The sequence below is a fragment of the Echeneis naucrates genome, chromosome 17, assembly GCF_900963305.1.
Source record: "Echeneis naucrates chromosome 17, fEcheNa1.1, whole genome shotgun sequence".
NCBI lineage: Eukaryota > Metazoa > Chordata > Actinopteri > Carangiformes > Echeneidae > Echeneis > Echeneis naucrates.
Genome location: NC_042527.1, coordinates 6598855 through 6616139, shown reverse-complemented (window position 1 = coordinate 6616139; position 17285 = coordinate 6598855). Strand labels below are relative to the sequence as shown.

The window sequence follows — 17285 nt, the reverse complement described above, 5'->3', positions numbered from 1 at the left end:
AAAAATATTTTGTAAATTTTATTTATGGAATTAAGAATTGTCATGAAAAAGAGAAAAAAAAAGGACTTTTGTACGTCTATGACTTCCCCACACACTGTACCCATGCCACTGTTCAGTCACAAATAAAATATCATGTGATTCCCACTTTCATGGTTGGTTTCCATTTGTCTCCTTAGCCTGGTATCATCTTTCTAAAGTTTGTGCAATGACCACGGCAGCAGCAGCAGAGGTTGCTGTCCTCACATTAATACAAAATCCTGTGCGCAGTCAGTCATTGTCATTTGACTCCTATAACGTGCTCGATCAGCAGGACTATGACTTGAAGTCCTTGTTAATCAGTACAGAGTCACACATTGTCTTAGAAACACCGTAGCCACTATAATCAAGAACTATCATCAAAGATCAAGATTAAATTAAATCAAGTAAATTCATCATGCGGGAAAATGTTCTCTGTGATATATTGTGAAACTGTTATTGTTGCTTCATTGGATGAAGCGTTTACTTTAAATTGTGTTAGCTAGTGCTTCTAACACAACTCTAAAGCCCCCCAAGATAAATCTTTTTTACATGTCAGCATTGTCTTTCTACATTTTGCTTTTCTCGCTTTTGCTTTTGTTATGAAATGTACCATTTCAAAGAGTCTGTTTTGACACCATCTGAGAAGTTATCCAGAGAAAGTCTCTTTTGGTGAAACAGTGAATAATTTGTAGACATCTGCTTTTTGGGCAAGATCAAAAGACAAACGTGTTTGGAAACCACTGTTTTAACCTTTGACAATGCTACATTTTTATAAAATCAATCTGTGGTTTTTGCACAGATCTTGATCTGAAAAGTAACCACTAACTTCAGCTGACAGATGAAGATAAAGCAAAACCGGAGTACTTGAAAGTCTAAAAGACATAGCTCTATCTGTAGCCTCATCCTAGATCACTTACTGCACACTATTCCTATACCGTTTATATTCATATATATGGTAGCATATTAGTTTCAGTTATTAATAATTATTAGTTTTCTGTTACTCTTGGCCAAGTTAATGAAGTTTAGTTGAGTCATGTATTTATGTCATGTTGTAAAATCCAAACAGAGGGTGAGCAAAGTTTAAAGGTCTTCAATCCACAAACATGACTCAAATGATTTGACCACACAAGCTCTGTGCCTGGAACTCACCCTGTTACGTCTTGCTTTTGCACCATTGCGAGGCAGTTTAATGTCTGTTCCCTCACCATTCCAGGTTCATTACGTAAATGTTTTTATTTCTCTTGTGATTTTACACCATATAAAATTTCATATAAAAGTGGATGATGTTATGAAAACATGTGGGTCTTTCGGTTTTGGTTTTTTTTTTTTTTCTTTTGTTGTAGCTTCTCCATATTTTTTTCGAAAGCCGTCGCTGCGGATAAACCTTCAGTGCCCTTGCGGGCTTCCAGGCCTGTGTATTCAGCTCCACCTCCGAGTCCACTGGCACCAATGAGTTCGTACCCAGGCCAGTATTGATCAGCATATGTTTACACAGACAGTGGAACAGTGTTGTCTCCTTGTGCACAGTCAATCAAGAATCACAACCATGTACTCTGTGGTGATACAGAGGAGTGCACTGAGTTTGCAGGGCTGTCTTCCCCTTGTAACTTTGAGCTTGGTGCTCATAAGGTAGGGGTTTTATTTGTCTATTCAGTATAATGAACTATCTGCATTCTTTGTCCATGTCATAGTTTCACTGTCAAAAACAAGTTGCTATCCCTCTGATAATCTCCAAAGACCATTTTAAAAGTGCTATGAAATGAAAATTGTCTGATTTCACATTGAAGTCTGAATTTGACTGATTGCCTGATTTAAATTTTCTCTGCTTCAGCCCATCCGAGAGCGCTTTTGAGAAAACCTATAACCTTTGCATTGAGGTAGTTAAAATGTCTACTTTCTTCTGATTTGAATTTTCATCTGCACGTCACAGTAAAATCAGCATCGCAACAGCAAGCAATGAGGCGCCCAGCGTCCGGGAAGCTCGGGCAGCGAATGAGCCGGTGCTTGTCCATCCAGTGGACTGTGCTTTAACAGAGTGGACCGCTTGGTCCCGCTGTGACCCCTGTCAGAAGAAAAGAGTAAGTCAAAATATGAAAATAATGATGATACAAGGTAGGGCATGGAGAATTGTTTTTGACCAGCCAAAATGCCTCATTGTTTGTTTGTTGTTGTTTTTTTTTTTTTTACCTGAAATGGCATCACACAGGCAGCAAGGTGGCATAGTGGTTAGCGCTGTCACCCCACAATAAGAAAAGACTCATAGTGGTGGGAGCAGGATATAAAATGTTACGATGAAATACAAGGACAAGCAGCACAGTGGTTAGTGCGGGTTGCGGGTTCACTTCCCAGCCTGGGGCCTTTCTGTGTGGAGTTTGCATGTTCTCCCCATGTCTGTGTGGGTTTCCTCCCACCGTCCAAAGACATCATGTTTTGGTTAACTGGTGACTCTAAGTTGTCTTTTGAGTGTGAGTGGTTGTTGGTTTCTGTCTGTCTCTGTGTGTTGGCCCTGTGATGCACTGGTGACCCCACCCTCACCCAGTGTGAGCTGGGATTGGCTCCAGCAGCCCCCACGACCGGGAAACGAATAAGTGGTTGAAGATGAACGAATGAATGAGTGGCATCACACATGAACACATAAAATGTTCAAAATCAGCGATATCTGTCCTGTCAGCCTGTATGGACATGATTGGTCAGCCAATAGCCACAAAGAGGAGAATGAGCCAATGAATATGAAGCATGACTGAAACACTTTATGAAGTTTCCAGCTGGAACTAACTTTATGACTTGTATCTATCAAAAAAGAAAATAAAAATTCATTGTGATGTTGTTCAGCCTCTGAGGCAGAGACAACAGAATTTACTGATTTAAAAACATTAGCAGGAACACCTGAGGGCAAGAACCTCTTGATGTTCTTGTAAATACATTTTTATCTTCTTTGAGGTGTGTGTAGTAAGCTAAAATGTGGTGTCGTCATTTTTACATTAAAAACAAAGCAGTTGATACAACATTATGGTGGTTTAATGGTAGTGAACAAATTATATGGTCAATATTCATTTCAGCTACCGAGCAGATAAACTGATCTTGCCAGTTGTGATGCAGGTTATCTTAAAGGAGAGTAGATTTAGTCAACCAGAATACAAATTTGACGTATCGAACTGATAGTGCTAGACTGAGAAATAATCAAAATGTAAATTTAATGATGTGAAATATTTTCCTGTAAGGAAGAAACCTTTACTTCTGGCAGAGCTCTTGCATGATGTACCTCAGTGCTTTATCTCATCCACTTTACAAGGGGGGGGGGGCGGATTAATAACCCTGACATGACAAAATGAAAACAACCCTCCTAATCTGATTTTGGAGGTTATAGTTGCCTGGAGCAGTTTCCGTCTCCTCCATTGGGATTTGTTGAGCTTCCCTCTTGTTTCCCTGACCATTTATATGTTCGTTTTTCTCACCCATCCAGTATCGCCACGCTAAGCTTGCACAACCATCTGAGTTTGATGGGGAGCGGTGCGATTTTCATGACCGGGAGGAGGAGGCCTGTGAGGTTCCAGCCCGCTATGTTTGTGACAGTGTTCCTTTGTGTGAGGGATTCCTCTGCACCCAGACAGGTATCTCCTACGCCCATCTAAACGTACTGTACTTTCAGAAAAACCGCACAGATTTAGTTATGTGTTGATATTGAGTGTCTGATGGGAATGAGTCCATTTTAATCCCAATCAGGAAATATCAAGGGACTTTGCATTTAGGGATTTTCTTCTGAAAGGGATAGTTCAGTAGCTTAAGAAATACACTTTATTGCTTCATTGTGAAGAGTATAAAACATTTTAATCTCCACAAAAACCAAGGTGTAAAAACAGCAGTCAGGTGTGATTTTTGTGATGTACTTTTTTTTTCTTTCTTTTTTTTTTTGCCAAGTACTGTGTAGTTTTTGCCTTTGGACCGACTGGCCATTTCCCACTGCGTTCAGCCTTTATTCTATCCTATACTAAGCTTGTGCTTCATATCTTAGCATAGAGATCTGACAGTTAATGCAAAGTAATGTAATGCAGTGGCTCCGGGTTCAAACTCCAGCCACAAAGCAAACCAGTATTATACTTGTGCCGGTCCCAAACCCAGATAAATGGGGAGGGTGCTGACAGGAAGGGCATTCGGTGTAAAAACTTTGGCCAAATCAATCATGCAAGTCACAGAGCTGACTTACTGTGACGACTCCAAATAGAGAAAAGCTTAAAGAGGAATTTAAAAAAAATAAAAAATCAACCAGTTTCAATGATCCTGTTATGTATCGCAAAAAGTGAAAATGTTCTCTACGACAAACATTTGCTGAATGTTGTGTAAATGTAAATTTGCTCTCCTTCAGGTCGCTGTATTCACAGAACTCTGCGGTGCAGTGGGGAGGATGACTGTGGGGACATGTCTGATGAAGTCGGCTGCAGTGGGGTTCAGAAGCCCTGCAGGCATGAGGTTGAAGAGTACTGGGGGATAGAAAACCTTGCCAAAGGGTGAGTCAAAATCCCATTAGTCTGCAATGTTAATCAGAGCACTGCGTAAACCTGTCTGCTCATTGTTTGTTACTCTTCTTTCAGAATAAATATCTTGGACAGCAAGTTAGAAGGAGTGGTGCTTGATAACAGATACTATGCTGGAAGCTGCTTGCCCCACTACATCCAGAATATTGGATTCAGGAAGCCCTACAACTTGTTACAGTACACTCAACAGGTGGACATAAAGTCTTTATTAATGATTTATACACGACGGTGGTTCCCAACCTATGTCTAGCTATCTCAAAATGAAATCTTATTTTAGGAAGTTCAAAATTCTGGTCTTGTTAGATTTCTCAGTCAGCTCTTATGTTAAAAGTTTGAAACTGGAGAGTAAAAATGGAAGGTAGTTGGCAAATAGCAGGGCAGTTTTAAAAGAAAGAGTTTTGAGAGAAAGATAGTGACTCAAAATGTCCTCTTACAATGCCAAACAAAAAAGAAAATAAGCTTTCCCTGCTTGTTGGACCAACCTTAAATGTTCAATTGTCAAAATTAAAACAAAAAGTGTTGTATTGTTGCAGGTTTGGATGTGGGCTGCCAGCAATTTTTACTTTGGCCATGAGTTTGGAAAGTTTGGAAACCACTGTTGTGCAATACTAAAACAATCACTTTGGGGTTTCCAATTTGCAACCCAGAAGTCTCTTTTACTACAAATTTTATTCCTGCTTTTTAATGTAATAGAAACTGACTGATCAACCATAGCAAAGCTAATAGTTGCTAATGGTTGATGATACTTTTATTAAAAGCTTATTTGAGTTTTTCCTTGTGTTGCTTGCTTCAGCAGGTAGTAACGTTGAAACCATGAATTATCATGACTAATCTTTGTCTTTCATCTCATTCTTTTAGACAAAGGGCTCATATGAGTTCACCATGGAGTCTTTTGAAACATACTCTGAATACCTTGAGTTCACCTCAAGGGAGCGTAGGTCCAAAACCAGCTTTTCCATTGGCTTTGCCCTTCCTGGTGTTTTTGAATTTGGCTTTGACTACAGTGATGAAAAATACACCAAATCAGTTAAAAAGCTTCGCAGCGCCTCTAGCAAGGTGAGATGTTTGTTTGTTTTTTTTTCTCTCTCTCTCTCCTGACCTACTGTATTTGCAATCCACTGATGCACAGTTTTCTGAAAAAAAAAAAAAAATAGAAAATTGGTTTCTGGTTCATGGTTTTCCCATAAATTCTAGACTCACAGCTTTGTAAGGGCCAAAGCAGAACTGGAGTTTGCTCAGTACATGCTGAAGGCAGAAAATTTGATGCTTCACCCTGAGTTCCTGCGGCGCTTACGCGCTTTGCCCCAGTCATATCAATATGGTGAATACAGACAGATTTACAGAGATTACGGCACCCACTTCATCACAGAGGCTACCCTGGGAGGAAGCTATGAGCACACCATCATTCTGGACAAGGAGAAGCTCGAACATTCCGGTAATATTAACAATCAATAATTATCTCTCGTTGTCAAACTGCAGTGCTGGGTTATTCAGTTTGATTCCACTGCATGATTTTCTAATTTACAGCCTGTTGAAAGAATGTACAAAATACTCATATGATCAGATAATGCGTTTTTGCAAGAGCAGTGACATTGATATGTTGTTTTCCTTAACACTTGGTAACTATGGTAAACCCATATGCAAAAGCCCTGAAATAATCTTCTTCATGGCCCAATTTTATGAATGATGATAGAGTTTTGGAAAGAAATGCCACTGCATGACATGAGTTTTGGTCTTTGTTCTAGAATATAGTTTGAATGACTACAAATCGTGCACGCAAGCAGGCCTTAAAGTTGGAGCCAACATTAAAGGTGTTTATGTGTCGTTGGGGGTTCACGGTGGATCCTGTAATGGCCTGTTGAATGAGATGGGAGGTAAGGATCCATGGTCTATGAAATGCCCTGTAGTCTGTAAAATATCCAATTCAACATGGGAACTGATGCGATAATGCTAATGTCCTTTTGTCCCTCTGCAGATGACACAGACAAGGGCAGCATGGTGGAGGACTTTGTTGCTCTTGTCAAGGGTGGCAGCAGTGAGACCATCACTTCTTTGGTGTCCAAAAAACTTCCCACTCCACATCTCATGAGGCTTTGGGGCGATGCCGTGCGTTACAACCCCGACTTCCTTACCAAGAAAGTGAGTTTCTCGTTCCTTCACTGAATCTCATGCTTTCATTCTTTTTTATGCACGTGGTTTCTTTCCTTTGCCCTTTCTGTCAAAATCTCTTGTGACGCTAACATAGCTATCTTTTTCAGTTTAGCTTTACATTTTCTTTTTCCTCTAATGAAAAAGTCCTCAGGTGATTTGGCTTGATAGTGACTGATGTAGAGTCATTTACAAACGAGCTGGTTTGCGAATTTGGCAAATTTACAGGTTAACTCTATCTGAAGAATGTCAGCCTATAATGAATGAATTTGAACAGTAAGAAGATCCTGGTTTATTTATGACACTTGTCTCTCATTAGACTCTGCCACTGTATGAGCTGGTGACGTCCAAAGATTTCGCTCAGGATGCCATGCTGAAGAGAAACCTAAAGAGAGCCATGTTAGAGTACCTGGCAGAGGCGAATTCATGCCGTTGTGCCCCCTGCTACAACAATGGAGTGGCTGTTTTGAAAGGTAGCCAAGATGATGTTATTGTTTGCGTTTTTCACTGAACTCAATTCTGGTTCTATGTTCACCATTAATCCACTGAAAATTCAGTGTATACTTTCATCGCTGGCCTTTTTTGTATTCCCAAATTATACGTGTACATGTCATACACACAGTGTCATCATCTTTATTAGTGTCACTAGTGATAGAAAAGGCACACTGTGATACATTAAAATGCACCATCCAAACGTTGGATACTGTATCTTTTTTTTTTTTTCTTTTCACTTCACTAATGTGAAGAAAATTGACACTGGATGACTCAAGTGACGAAAGGTGATGAAGTAAATCTGCTTGTCTTCCTCAACAGGTACAAGGTGTGACTGTGTGTGTCCCCTTGGTTACTCTGGATTGCGCTGTGAGATCACACATAGGAAAAAACGTTAGTTCTTTCGATCCAAAATCCAAAACAAGTGCATACATCTGACATTTTTCGCTTCAGTGCTCTGAGACACTGGCATAATGATACTTGATCTTTTCTCTTCTGACAGCAATTGCCATTGATGGCAACTGGAGCTGCTGGGGTGAATGGTCATCCTGCAGTAGAGGAACAAAATCAAGGAGTCGACAGTGTAACAACCCAGCACCCAGCACTGATGGTACGGCATGCTTCGGGCTGCAGAATGAGTCGACTGAATGCTTTTAAGTTCCTCCTCAACAGCACCCATGTCAGCAGTGATGCAAAGACTTGTAGAATCTACTTCGAAATAGGGCATTAGTATGTGTGGTGTTTTAACTAGGGACTGCTGAGTGTGACATGATGCTTTATGCTTGAATAAAGTAAAAAATATATCAAAAAATAAGCATGTGGGCGTTTTCTTTATAATTATTGCCATTACCTGACTGTTAAGACAAATGATTAAGGCCCAGACAAGCTACAACTAAAAAATAAGTTTATTTTTACATAACTGAAAAAGAATTCAATCTAAAAGGCAAACAAGAGCAGGCAGACCAGTTGAGCCGAATCAACCTGACAATCAAACTCCACCCATCAGGCATCATAAAGACCAAAGTGTGCTCATATTATCTAGATCCATCTTAGGCACTGATTTTCTGATCTAGTTCATCTTTTGCTGACTAAATGTTACCCTCATGTTGGAGACAGGTTACGAAATGTCATACGCAATAGAAATGACAATTTGATTGGTGCATTCAAAAACGCTTGAAAAAAAAAGAAGAGTTTGCACATCACATTTTATCACATGTTTATTTGACAGACAGCATGTCATACCACATGTTATTTTGTTTCTGAGGGCTCTGATGTTTTACAAAACATTACTAGAAGGTTGTTGGGTTTTTTTTTTATTTGAAAATTAAAAACCCTCACTTAGTAATCAACAGCACCTTTGCTCTGGATGATAGCGGGAACTGTGCTTTAACAGACTTGTCTCTGAGAGGTGGAGCCCAGGCAGGGTGCACCCCTATCAGGCGCGGGATTGTTACAGCTTCTTGTCCGAGTCTTCCTCCCTGATGTACAGGATGACCAGGCCCCCCAGCAGGACCAGGCCCCGTCTGACGTGGTATCTGTTGAGGTAGATGACCAGGGTTTTATTTTTAACATTACACAGAGGACATGGATTTGATAAGAGAAAATGTCTCCATGTTGCCATTAGTACATCACATACTGAAACAGCTCTAACAGCAGGATACATCATATAGGTTATAAATCAGCAGCCAATGGCAACCATTACATTTCCTGGATTTTCATGGTTCTTAGAGGATGACTGGTACAGACTTTGTGATTTATTTTTCATTTAAATTCATGACAAAATTCACATGACATTCCCGTCCGGCTCTGTTGCAATTTGTGGTTAAGAGCTAATTAGTACATGTTAGCATACTAACATAATAAACAAAGATGGTGAAAATGAAGGCTCACACCCAGAACCTGGTTTTGAGACAAAAGAGTGAATCACTGTTGCAAGTAGCCAGTGATATGTTATCCTCAACTTGTTTTAATCATATCAGCTTACCTCTTCTGAGAGTTTGTTCACAGGCATCTCCAAAGTAGCCAGACTTACACATGCAGCTACAGGAGGTACCAGTGAGCACAGGGATCCCATTATGCCTGCACGGGCTGCAGCGACAGGAGTGAAACTGCTGCAGATACTCATCCAAGCCCCTCCGCAGGTTGCCCAGTCTTGCACCTACTTCGGTAGCGGCTGTGCTCAGGCGCACAAGTTCATGGATTGGCATGAGCTGCACACAAGGTGAGTAAGAAAAGAGACAAAAACAGAGAGGTTCATGAAAAACACATGAGAAAAGCAGTGTGAGGTCATCATGCATGACAAAGCAGCAGCACTCAATTATGACTCCTTTTGGTTTTAAATTATGTCACCTCAAAATCGATGAGGGCTGGGTTGTATTTGAGAGTCGCACCCCATTTCCTGTAGGTGTCAGAATTCTTGACAGCTAACAGGGCAGTGCCACTGTAGGTGACTCCTCCCTTCACCAAAGTAACAACGTCCTCCACCAAAGCAGAATCAGCAAACGCCCCTTTTTTCAAGAGACAAAATAAACAAAAAAGAGTTACCAAACCTAAAAGGTAAACTAAAGTTAAATGAAGGTTTAGGTATTATGAGGACCTCATTACTGTGGGTCAGTGTGACCGTTATTAATAAGTTTATTCCTTTGTGTTCCTTTCGCTGTCCTTAAGGAGCGAGATTATCTACCAATGAAAGTGAATGTCTCACCATCCTCATACGATACATCTTTCCCGCAATGCTTCCCACGCAAGGTGAGATCTACCGATGTCATTTTGCCTATTGGAGAGCCTAAACCAAGAGAAGCACCAACGCAACGTCCATATTCTTCACTTTCAACAGCTGTAAGGGAAAAAAGGGTAATAGACAAAGGTTAATGTATATTACATTGCCAATACAATAATGTATATTTACCAATCTGGAGAGGTCACAGTACTTGAGTTTGCCATGGCGGTTTTGTTGAGAACCAGAACATATTCAAGGGATCCTCCCATAGTTCCCTCCGTAACATAGTGGGTGCCATATGTGTTGAAGAAGCGGTAGTATTTTCCAAAGTCATACTCCTCGGGGAGTTCCATGAGTGAAACATAGAAATCTTCATGAAGCATCAAATCATTGGATCTCATCTTAAAGTTGGCAGTTTGCACTTTGGACCAAAGCCTAACAAACTCTAGATTCTGTGGACAAAAAGGTGAGTTTTTGTGTTTTGTTTTGGTTTTTTCAGAAGTGGAAATATTTATAGAAAAGGAAAGTTTTACTTCATTTTACATTTTATTTTAGTCCTTCTTTTTGCCACAGATTTTCAATACACAGTTCAAAAGTTCACAATTTTGGATAATGCACTTGTTTTCTTGGTAAGAGTCAATACCACTATTATATTAAGCTACTTTCAAATATTGATTTGGTTAGCTTTTCTTAACATAAATAATTAAAATTGGGGAATGCAATTGCAAACATTAAATATGGTCAAAACTAACAAGAAGAAAATTACTAGAGTTGTCACTGTAGGTCATTTGATCATACCTGGCTGTTAAACTTTGTGAGGTTTTTGAGAAAGTCAGACTCTTGACTTCCACTCAGTCCAACTTCCACATAACTGACTCCAACTGTGACACCACCATTGGAAGAACTCGAACTTTGCCTTGCTCTCAGCAAACTTGCCGCATCCTCGTAGTACTCATGAGAGCCCTGTGATGTGGCTTCAGCCTGTAACAGATTTAATCTTATGTGATAATGTCTCAGTTGAAATAGTCCAATAATGAAATGTGCAGACAAACACAAAAAAAGACTGTACCACAAAACGGTAGGAGTGATAGTTGTAAGGTTTCCGGTAGTTTTTAAATTCATCATTGTACTGTAGACTCTCACAGAATGCGTTGTACAAGAATTTTCTCCATTCGCCATTATAAACATATTCACACTGTCCTCCAAAGTACTTTGGGTCAAGCACATGATGCATAAAATCTCCAGTCAAAATGTTGTATCTCGGCAAAGAAGAAGAAGAAGAATTACAATTAGCCACAAAAGACAGACATTTTAGATTAAACTCTGAATAGATTTCTCCCAAGAGATTGATTTTCTTCTCATGCCTGAATCGTAGGCGTCAGGCCATGTTTTAGGTTACCCCCTCACAAAGACTAGAAATGGGGGGATTTTTTTTTTCTCCATTCCGCTGCTTTCCCCCCAAAAGGATAATCAGACATTTGTCATTTGACATTTGTCTGTAATTTCTCACCTAGTGAAAAAAATAAAATGAAACAAATAAACTTTCTAGCAAAGTCTTGAAATCTCTGACAGCTACCACCAACCTAGCAAGGGTACTGTTAGGTTACAGCAAACCTCTCTTACTCAAAAAATAAATTAAACAAGATATATCCAGCAAGATGTAACAATGTAAAATCTCTGTTCTTTGATCTTTAAGGGTGGTGAGCTTTATGGCCTTTAAACAGGGTATAGTATCTGTTCCCTCTATTTCAATTATTTATGCTCAGCTGGCTGGTCGTTGGCTGTGGCTTCATTAACAAACAGACATCATTAACCACAATAATCTCATTAGTATTTAAGCAAAGAAACTAAATAAAACGGAAAACAAATTAAATAATGGTTAAAGAACATGGAGTTTCCTTTTGTGGATGCTGTTTTCCCAAAGTGGGCTTATAAATCGCTTTGAAATTTTTTCTTTCATGGAATACAAACTACAGAGAATAACAACAACAAATGAGAGAAAAGCTATTCAGTATTTACCCCTGAGTGCCGCGCTGAGCGCCAGGTATTGGCATTAGGGTTGAACACTTGTCATCTCTTTGGTTGACAGTATTACAGCTTTCCTCGTCTGAAGCATCACCACAATCGTCCTCTCCATTGCAGCGAAGTGACTGGCTGATACAACGCCCTGGAAACACAGTTATTCAATATGTCTTCCAGGTGCACGGATCAACTACAGAGCAAAAAATCTTCACTCTAAAGAGAATTTGTGTGTGCTTGTTGCTGGGACTTGCCACTTTCTTTGCAGGTGAAGCTCTCTCCACAATAATCTGGCACCAGACACTGTGTCGTTGCTGCTGGGCATTGCCGCCTTTCCCACAATTCCCTGCATGCTGTGCCACCAAACTGTGAGGGTCTCTCCAAGTATCGGTAACGGTACTAGGGTGGTAGATAAAAATTTGTTTGCATCTAAAACCTCCATTATGTTCACTCTCTAATCTTGTCAGTGATATAGAGTAGATCCACACAGACGTGCCCCAAAAGTAGATTAAGTGCTATTGTATGGAGTTATGATGCAAACAGTGTGTTCAAAATCATGCAAATAGATGTTGTTCATCAAAATCTTCACATTACACATGAACATATGAATATGAAACATTGGGAAAAGCTACATGTAGCTTCAAAGATTCTAAATTAGTTGTGACTTGTGGAGATTTTGGAGCAAAAGCTCTAGAATAATAGCTCACTTTCAGTGACCTTATTGGAGAAGAAGGGCTGATTTAGGGTAATCATTAGTTGCTTCGGACTTACTGAACATCTCGCCCGTAATGTGTTTGTATGTATTTGAGCTAGTTCTAGCTGCAAATTTCAAAAGTAGGAACTCATGAGTAATGATGTTTTCAAATTGAATTGAGCATCTTCAGATAATAGTTATAGCCATTGTAAAGAAAAGTAAGACCATTACTGTAATGTCTGTGCAGGCGTCACAGGGAGTCCAAGGTACCCAATTTCCCAGGCTGCAGTCGATGGGCCTCAGATTGTTTGCATCTCTGACTTTCCTTCTCTCAGGCCCCCTGCCACACAGAATTAGCCATTATCATTTCAGTTCCAGATGTAGTTCTACATCTGATGGTGCATGGGATTCAATAAATCACAGTTATCAAGCTGGTTTCCAGGGGATAGAAAAAGAAGGGAAGCTAAGGATACTGTACCTCTTGCCATCAGTTGTCCAAGGCCACCTGGATGCATCCACAGTGAAACTGATAAACACATCCAGCACACATAAACCCAGGAGCATATGAACAAATTGTCTCATGTTGAAAACGAGTAACTATACCTGAAGAATAAAATGCCACATCAGTGGAAAAGCTCCTCCTGTCCTCTGGGGACTTCTACCACTGTACGCTTGAGCAACCACAGTAAATCATTGATCAAGAGTCAACAGCGTTCCTTTTAATCAAGGTCATTTTTTCCTAATCTATTCCCAATAAACAAACATTTACGAGAAACCTAAGCTTTGTTTGTTCTCAAAGTCAAGCCAAACGAGTTACATTTATAAGTTCGGGGGGGCGGTTAGCACGGGCTTTGTGATCTGAGGGAAATACAGGTTAAATGAGAACCGTCAGTAGCTGCACACAACCAAAAGTACATTTCAGTATCCCCGGCTCGAATTTGACTCTAGCTCATCAGAATAAAGAAAACGGCTGTTGGAGTTAATGCTGCCCTAAAGAGACAGACACACCAGCTGTTAGCTAAATTGCGCATTGCCCAGTGTTGACATTTTTTTTCTTTACTCTGAAACACAACTGTATCCTTCCGACGTGGCTTGAACTGAAACGATTGCTGTTATCGCTACAAGTCACGGTCGTTGCATTATAAGTAGTTGTGGTTTTTTTTCATGCGAACAGGGCATTTTAAATGTTTATACCTAGCCGCCCGCTCGGCGGCGCTAGACGCTTCCGATCCGTCGTTGAAACGTGAGCGCGCACGCGGCGCTTTCAAATAGTTTGCATTAGCGTCAGATTAGCGTCGCACCTGAGAGCACAAACTCCCGCTGGGTTTCACCGTGCTGGCGTTGTCAAAGCAGCCGATGGCGTCGAGTCACCGGAGTTTATGCCGCTCTCTCAGAACACAGACCTGAACAGTGATGAAAAAGATACAATGGCGGAGGTAATTTTTGATTTTGTTTTTTTTTTTTTTTCAGTGGCTGGTAGAGCAGAGCTCAGTTTGGCCGAGTTAGCATGCCCTGTGCTATCCGAGCCCTCTATGTTTGGTACATCGTTCAGAATCAGAAATGTTTTATTGCTAGGTATGTGTAAACTACTAGGAAATTACTAGGGGAAGACAAAAATAAAAATAAAAATATATGTATTTAAATGTTTGAATATTGGAAATATTTGCAATAGTGTAGTAACGTGGAAATGTTTGATGGGGAGATCTGGGGGAAGTCTGCTGGTTTTGGCTGATTGAGCTCTGTAGCGCCTACCAGAGGGAAGCGGTCGGAACAGACTGTGTCCGGGGTGTGAGGGCTCTACAGCGATGGTACCCGCTCGGTTCCTGACTGGATGGAGGGCAGGTCGGCCCCAGTGATCTTCTCTGGAGACCTTTCTAGTCCGTTGCAGTCTGTTCCTGTCCTGCTTGCTTGCCGGTCCAAACCACATGGTGATGGAAGTGCAGAGAACAGACTGGATGATGGCGGTGTTGAAGATGACCGGCAGGTTGAACTTTCTCAGTTGACGCAGAAAGTACAACCTCTGCTGGGCCTTCTTCCTGACAGAGTCCATGTGGGAGGTCCATTTCAGGTCCCGGGAGATTGTGGCTGCCAGGAACTTGATTAGCCCACACTAGACACTGCACTGCAGAAGATTGTGAGGGAGGGTAGGGTTTGTGAGTTCTTCCTGAAATCCACTCTCATCTATTTATTCTATTTATTTGTTGGACTTGTGCATTGCAAAAGCAGTTGATTGGATTTTAGCTGTCCCTGTTGTTGATGCTACCAGATATTAATCCTCAGTGGTCTGAACATATTTACACACGTTTTGGAATAATTTCCTTTTGCCTATATACACCGAATTGGGGGGAGGGAACCTTGTTTACCATATCCATGTTTGGTATATCTTTTTTCAGCACAACCTCCACAATATCTCATAGTTTTTTCACTTTTACCTGCTTCATTAATATGCTGGGCCCAAAAATATACAATGTTTTACAATAAAAAAACACAAACGTGCTCAATGAACTGTTTTGGAATTTGACCACACAAGCATATGTTGCAAATATTAACATATAAAGGGAAAATTGTGATTTTTTTTTTTTAAATATTGAAACAATATACAAATATTTCCCAAAAAAACATGAATATGTATTGGCGTTTTCATGTTGCCAGCTGCAACTCTTCAAAACAATGTACAAAATTATACACCAGTGTTTTTGAATTCTCAAGATTGCAATTTAATCAGGCTATATAGATACATGTTTTTATATTCAGTGTTGGGCAAGTTACTTTAAAAACGTAATTAGTTACAGTTACTAGTTACTCCCAGAAAGTAACTAAATTAGTTTGTAACCAGATTAAAATAAAAGTAAGTAGTTACTCCCAAGTAAATGTTGAAATGCCGAAATGTGTCGGAATGTGGAGCCCCTCTTTAACGGAACTTAAAATACATGCGCATGTTCAATTCTATGTTTGAATTACTTGACACAGACGCAGAGAGGCTCTTTTGTCCAGGGCATAATGTGCATTTCACGATTCCATTCGTTCCTCTTAATTATTATTAATTAATTTATTTATTTTTTATTTTTTGGAGGGAAATGTAATGGCTATAATTAGATTTAGAGAAGGCTACTTTTGGATTATTTGGGCTCGCCTTTCCTGTTTCTCGTTGACTGGCTCACTTGTGTCGTTCGTTGTGTGTCCGACTCGGCATGCTTTCGAATTTCTGTGAACACCCGCCCACTTCGACTTCTGATTGGCTTATCATGACATTTTACTCTACCTCAGCCAACCGTCAGCATTTATGCGATTGTCTCGTGCCCACTAACCCAGGAAGAACAGTAAAAGAGTATTTGCTTCTCGGCTCAGAGATCTAGTTGGTCTGATTGGGGGGGACAGCTTCAATTATAATAACGCACCGCATTTTTGGCAGTAACGGCAGCGGCGTTATTAAAATGGGATAAAGATTATAAAAGATATTCTTTTCGCTGCTAACTCCCGCGGTTGACTTCCGGCTCAGTGATTTTTAGCGCCTCGATCCTCATCTGACATCTTCATCACGTACAGTACGATCAGCAGATTCGGCCAAATGCTCTCTTTTGTACAATGACGAACATATCGACAGAATTGCGATCGCCTGCCATACAATTTTTACGCTCAATTAAATATTGTTTTGCTATCAAATTCATCATATCTCCAGTTTTAGATTGTCTATTTTACTGTCTCTAGTCATACTAAAACTGGGAGAGAAGAAGCTGCACTTTCGAGTGAAGTTGACAGCAGAGTTCCTGACCTCAAGACCTACTGTTTTACAGCGATGTGAAACGTGACTTGATCTGATCGTAGATCCCTGACAATTAAATGCTCCATCCACTTCGGGAAGGAGCCGCTCCCTGTTAAGGGAATTGGTTAACAAAATTTACCAATTAATTTTTACCAACTTATCAATGGAAAAATACATTTTGGCTGTACAAATTCTTGGAAAGAGTTCTTACTCAACAAATTTGATTGTCCTCGATTGTATTCTGATGAAAGTAGGACATGAAATAAAATTTGTACAAATACATGCCACTTTCAGTTGGTGTAAAAACGTTTTTTGTAATTTTAATAATTAAATACATAAAGTAGTTCATATAATCCACCTCTAAACTTTATTTCACCATCTTAAATATAAAGTGTACGATGCTTTAAGCCATTTCTTTTTATGGGGTGATTTAAGTTTTTTTTTTTTATGTAGGGCCCTATCAACTTCAAAGCGCTGAGAGCCAAGTTTCAGGAAGAGGCCCTTCTGGCTCAATGTAAAACAGGACGACCAGCTGTTGCAGAGAAACCCAAACACCTCCCACCTCCTGGAGGTAACTGCAGCTCTGTAGTTAGCAGTATTGTCACTGTAGAAAACAAGACACCAGTGGTTCCACGGGTCATCTTCAGAGATGGGCTGCGAGCATCTGGTGGTAAGCGGCCAATTTCCTTTCCACCGCATGTTCAGCAGACATCGCCTTCATCCCAGCCTGGTAATGGAGACAGCACAACAATGCAGTCCCTCAAACACCGACATATGCCATTGGTGCTTCCTGTTCTCCCTGTAAAAGAACAGAAGATGGAATCACCAGTCAGAATGGAGCACATATTGGAACCAGAGGCAAGAAAAGAAATCTTGCCACAAACAAAAATCAAGAAAAAG

The 17285-nt window shown here is 40.3% G+C and overlaps 2 protein-coding genes across 2 annotated transcripts; one reads left to right on the top strand and one right to left on the bottom strand.

Annotated features, from left to right (window-relative positions):
- The first annotated feature begins 1564 nt into the window (after positions 1–1564).
- c8b (complement component 8, beta polypeptide) lies at positions 1565–7847 on the top strand. The gene is made up of 12 exons (XM_029525337.1): positions 1565–1647; positions 1949–2096; positions 3482–3629; positions 4382–4523; positions 4608–4740; positions 5409–5606; positions 5745–5985; positions 6296–6424; positions 6526–6689; positions 7018–7171; positions 7512–7583; positions 7693–7847. The coding sequence occupies exons 1-12, from the start codon at positions 1565–1567 to the stop codon at positions 7845–7847; spliced, it is 1767 nt and encodes a 588-aa protein (XP_029381197.1).
- A 729-nt stretch (positions 7848–8576) lies between these two features.
- Positions 8577–13204, bottom strand: c8a (complement component 8, alpha polypeptide). Its single transcript, XM_029525468.1, has 11 exons — positions 13101–13204; positions 12854–12962; positions 12183–12327; positions 11929–12076; positions 10979–11168; positions 10708–10890; positions 10121–10361; positions 9895–10026; positions 9540–9697; positions 9175–9400; positions 8577–8725 (listed from the first exon to the last, which is right to left on the bottom strand). Exons 1-11 carry the CDS (start codon positions 13202–13204, stop codon positions 8577–8579), a joined length of 1785 nt encoding a protein of 594 aa, XP_029381328.1.
- Between the last annotated feature and the right edge of the window lie 4081 nt (positions 13205–17285).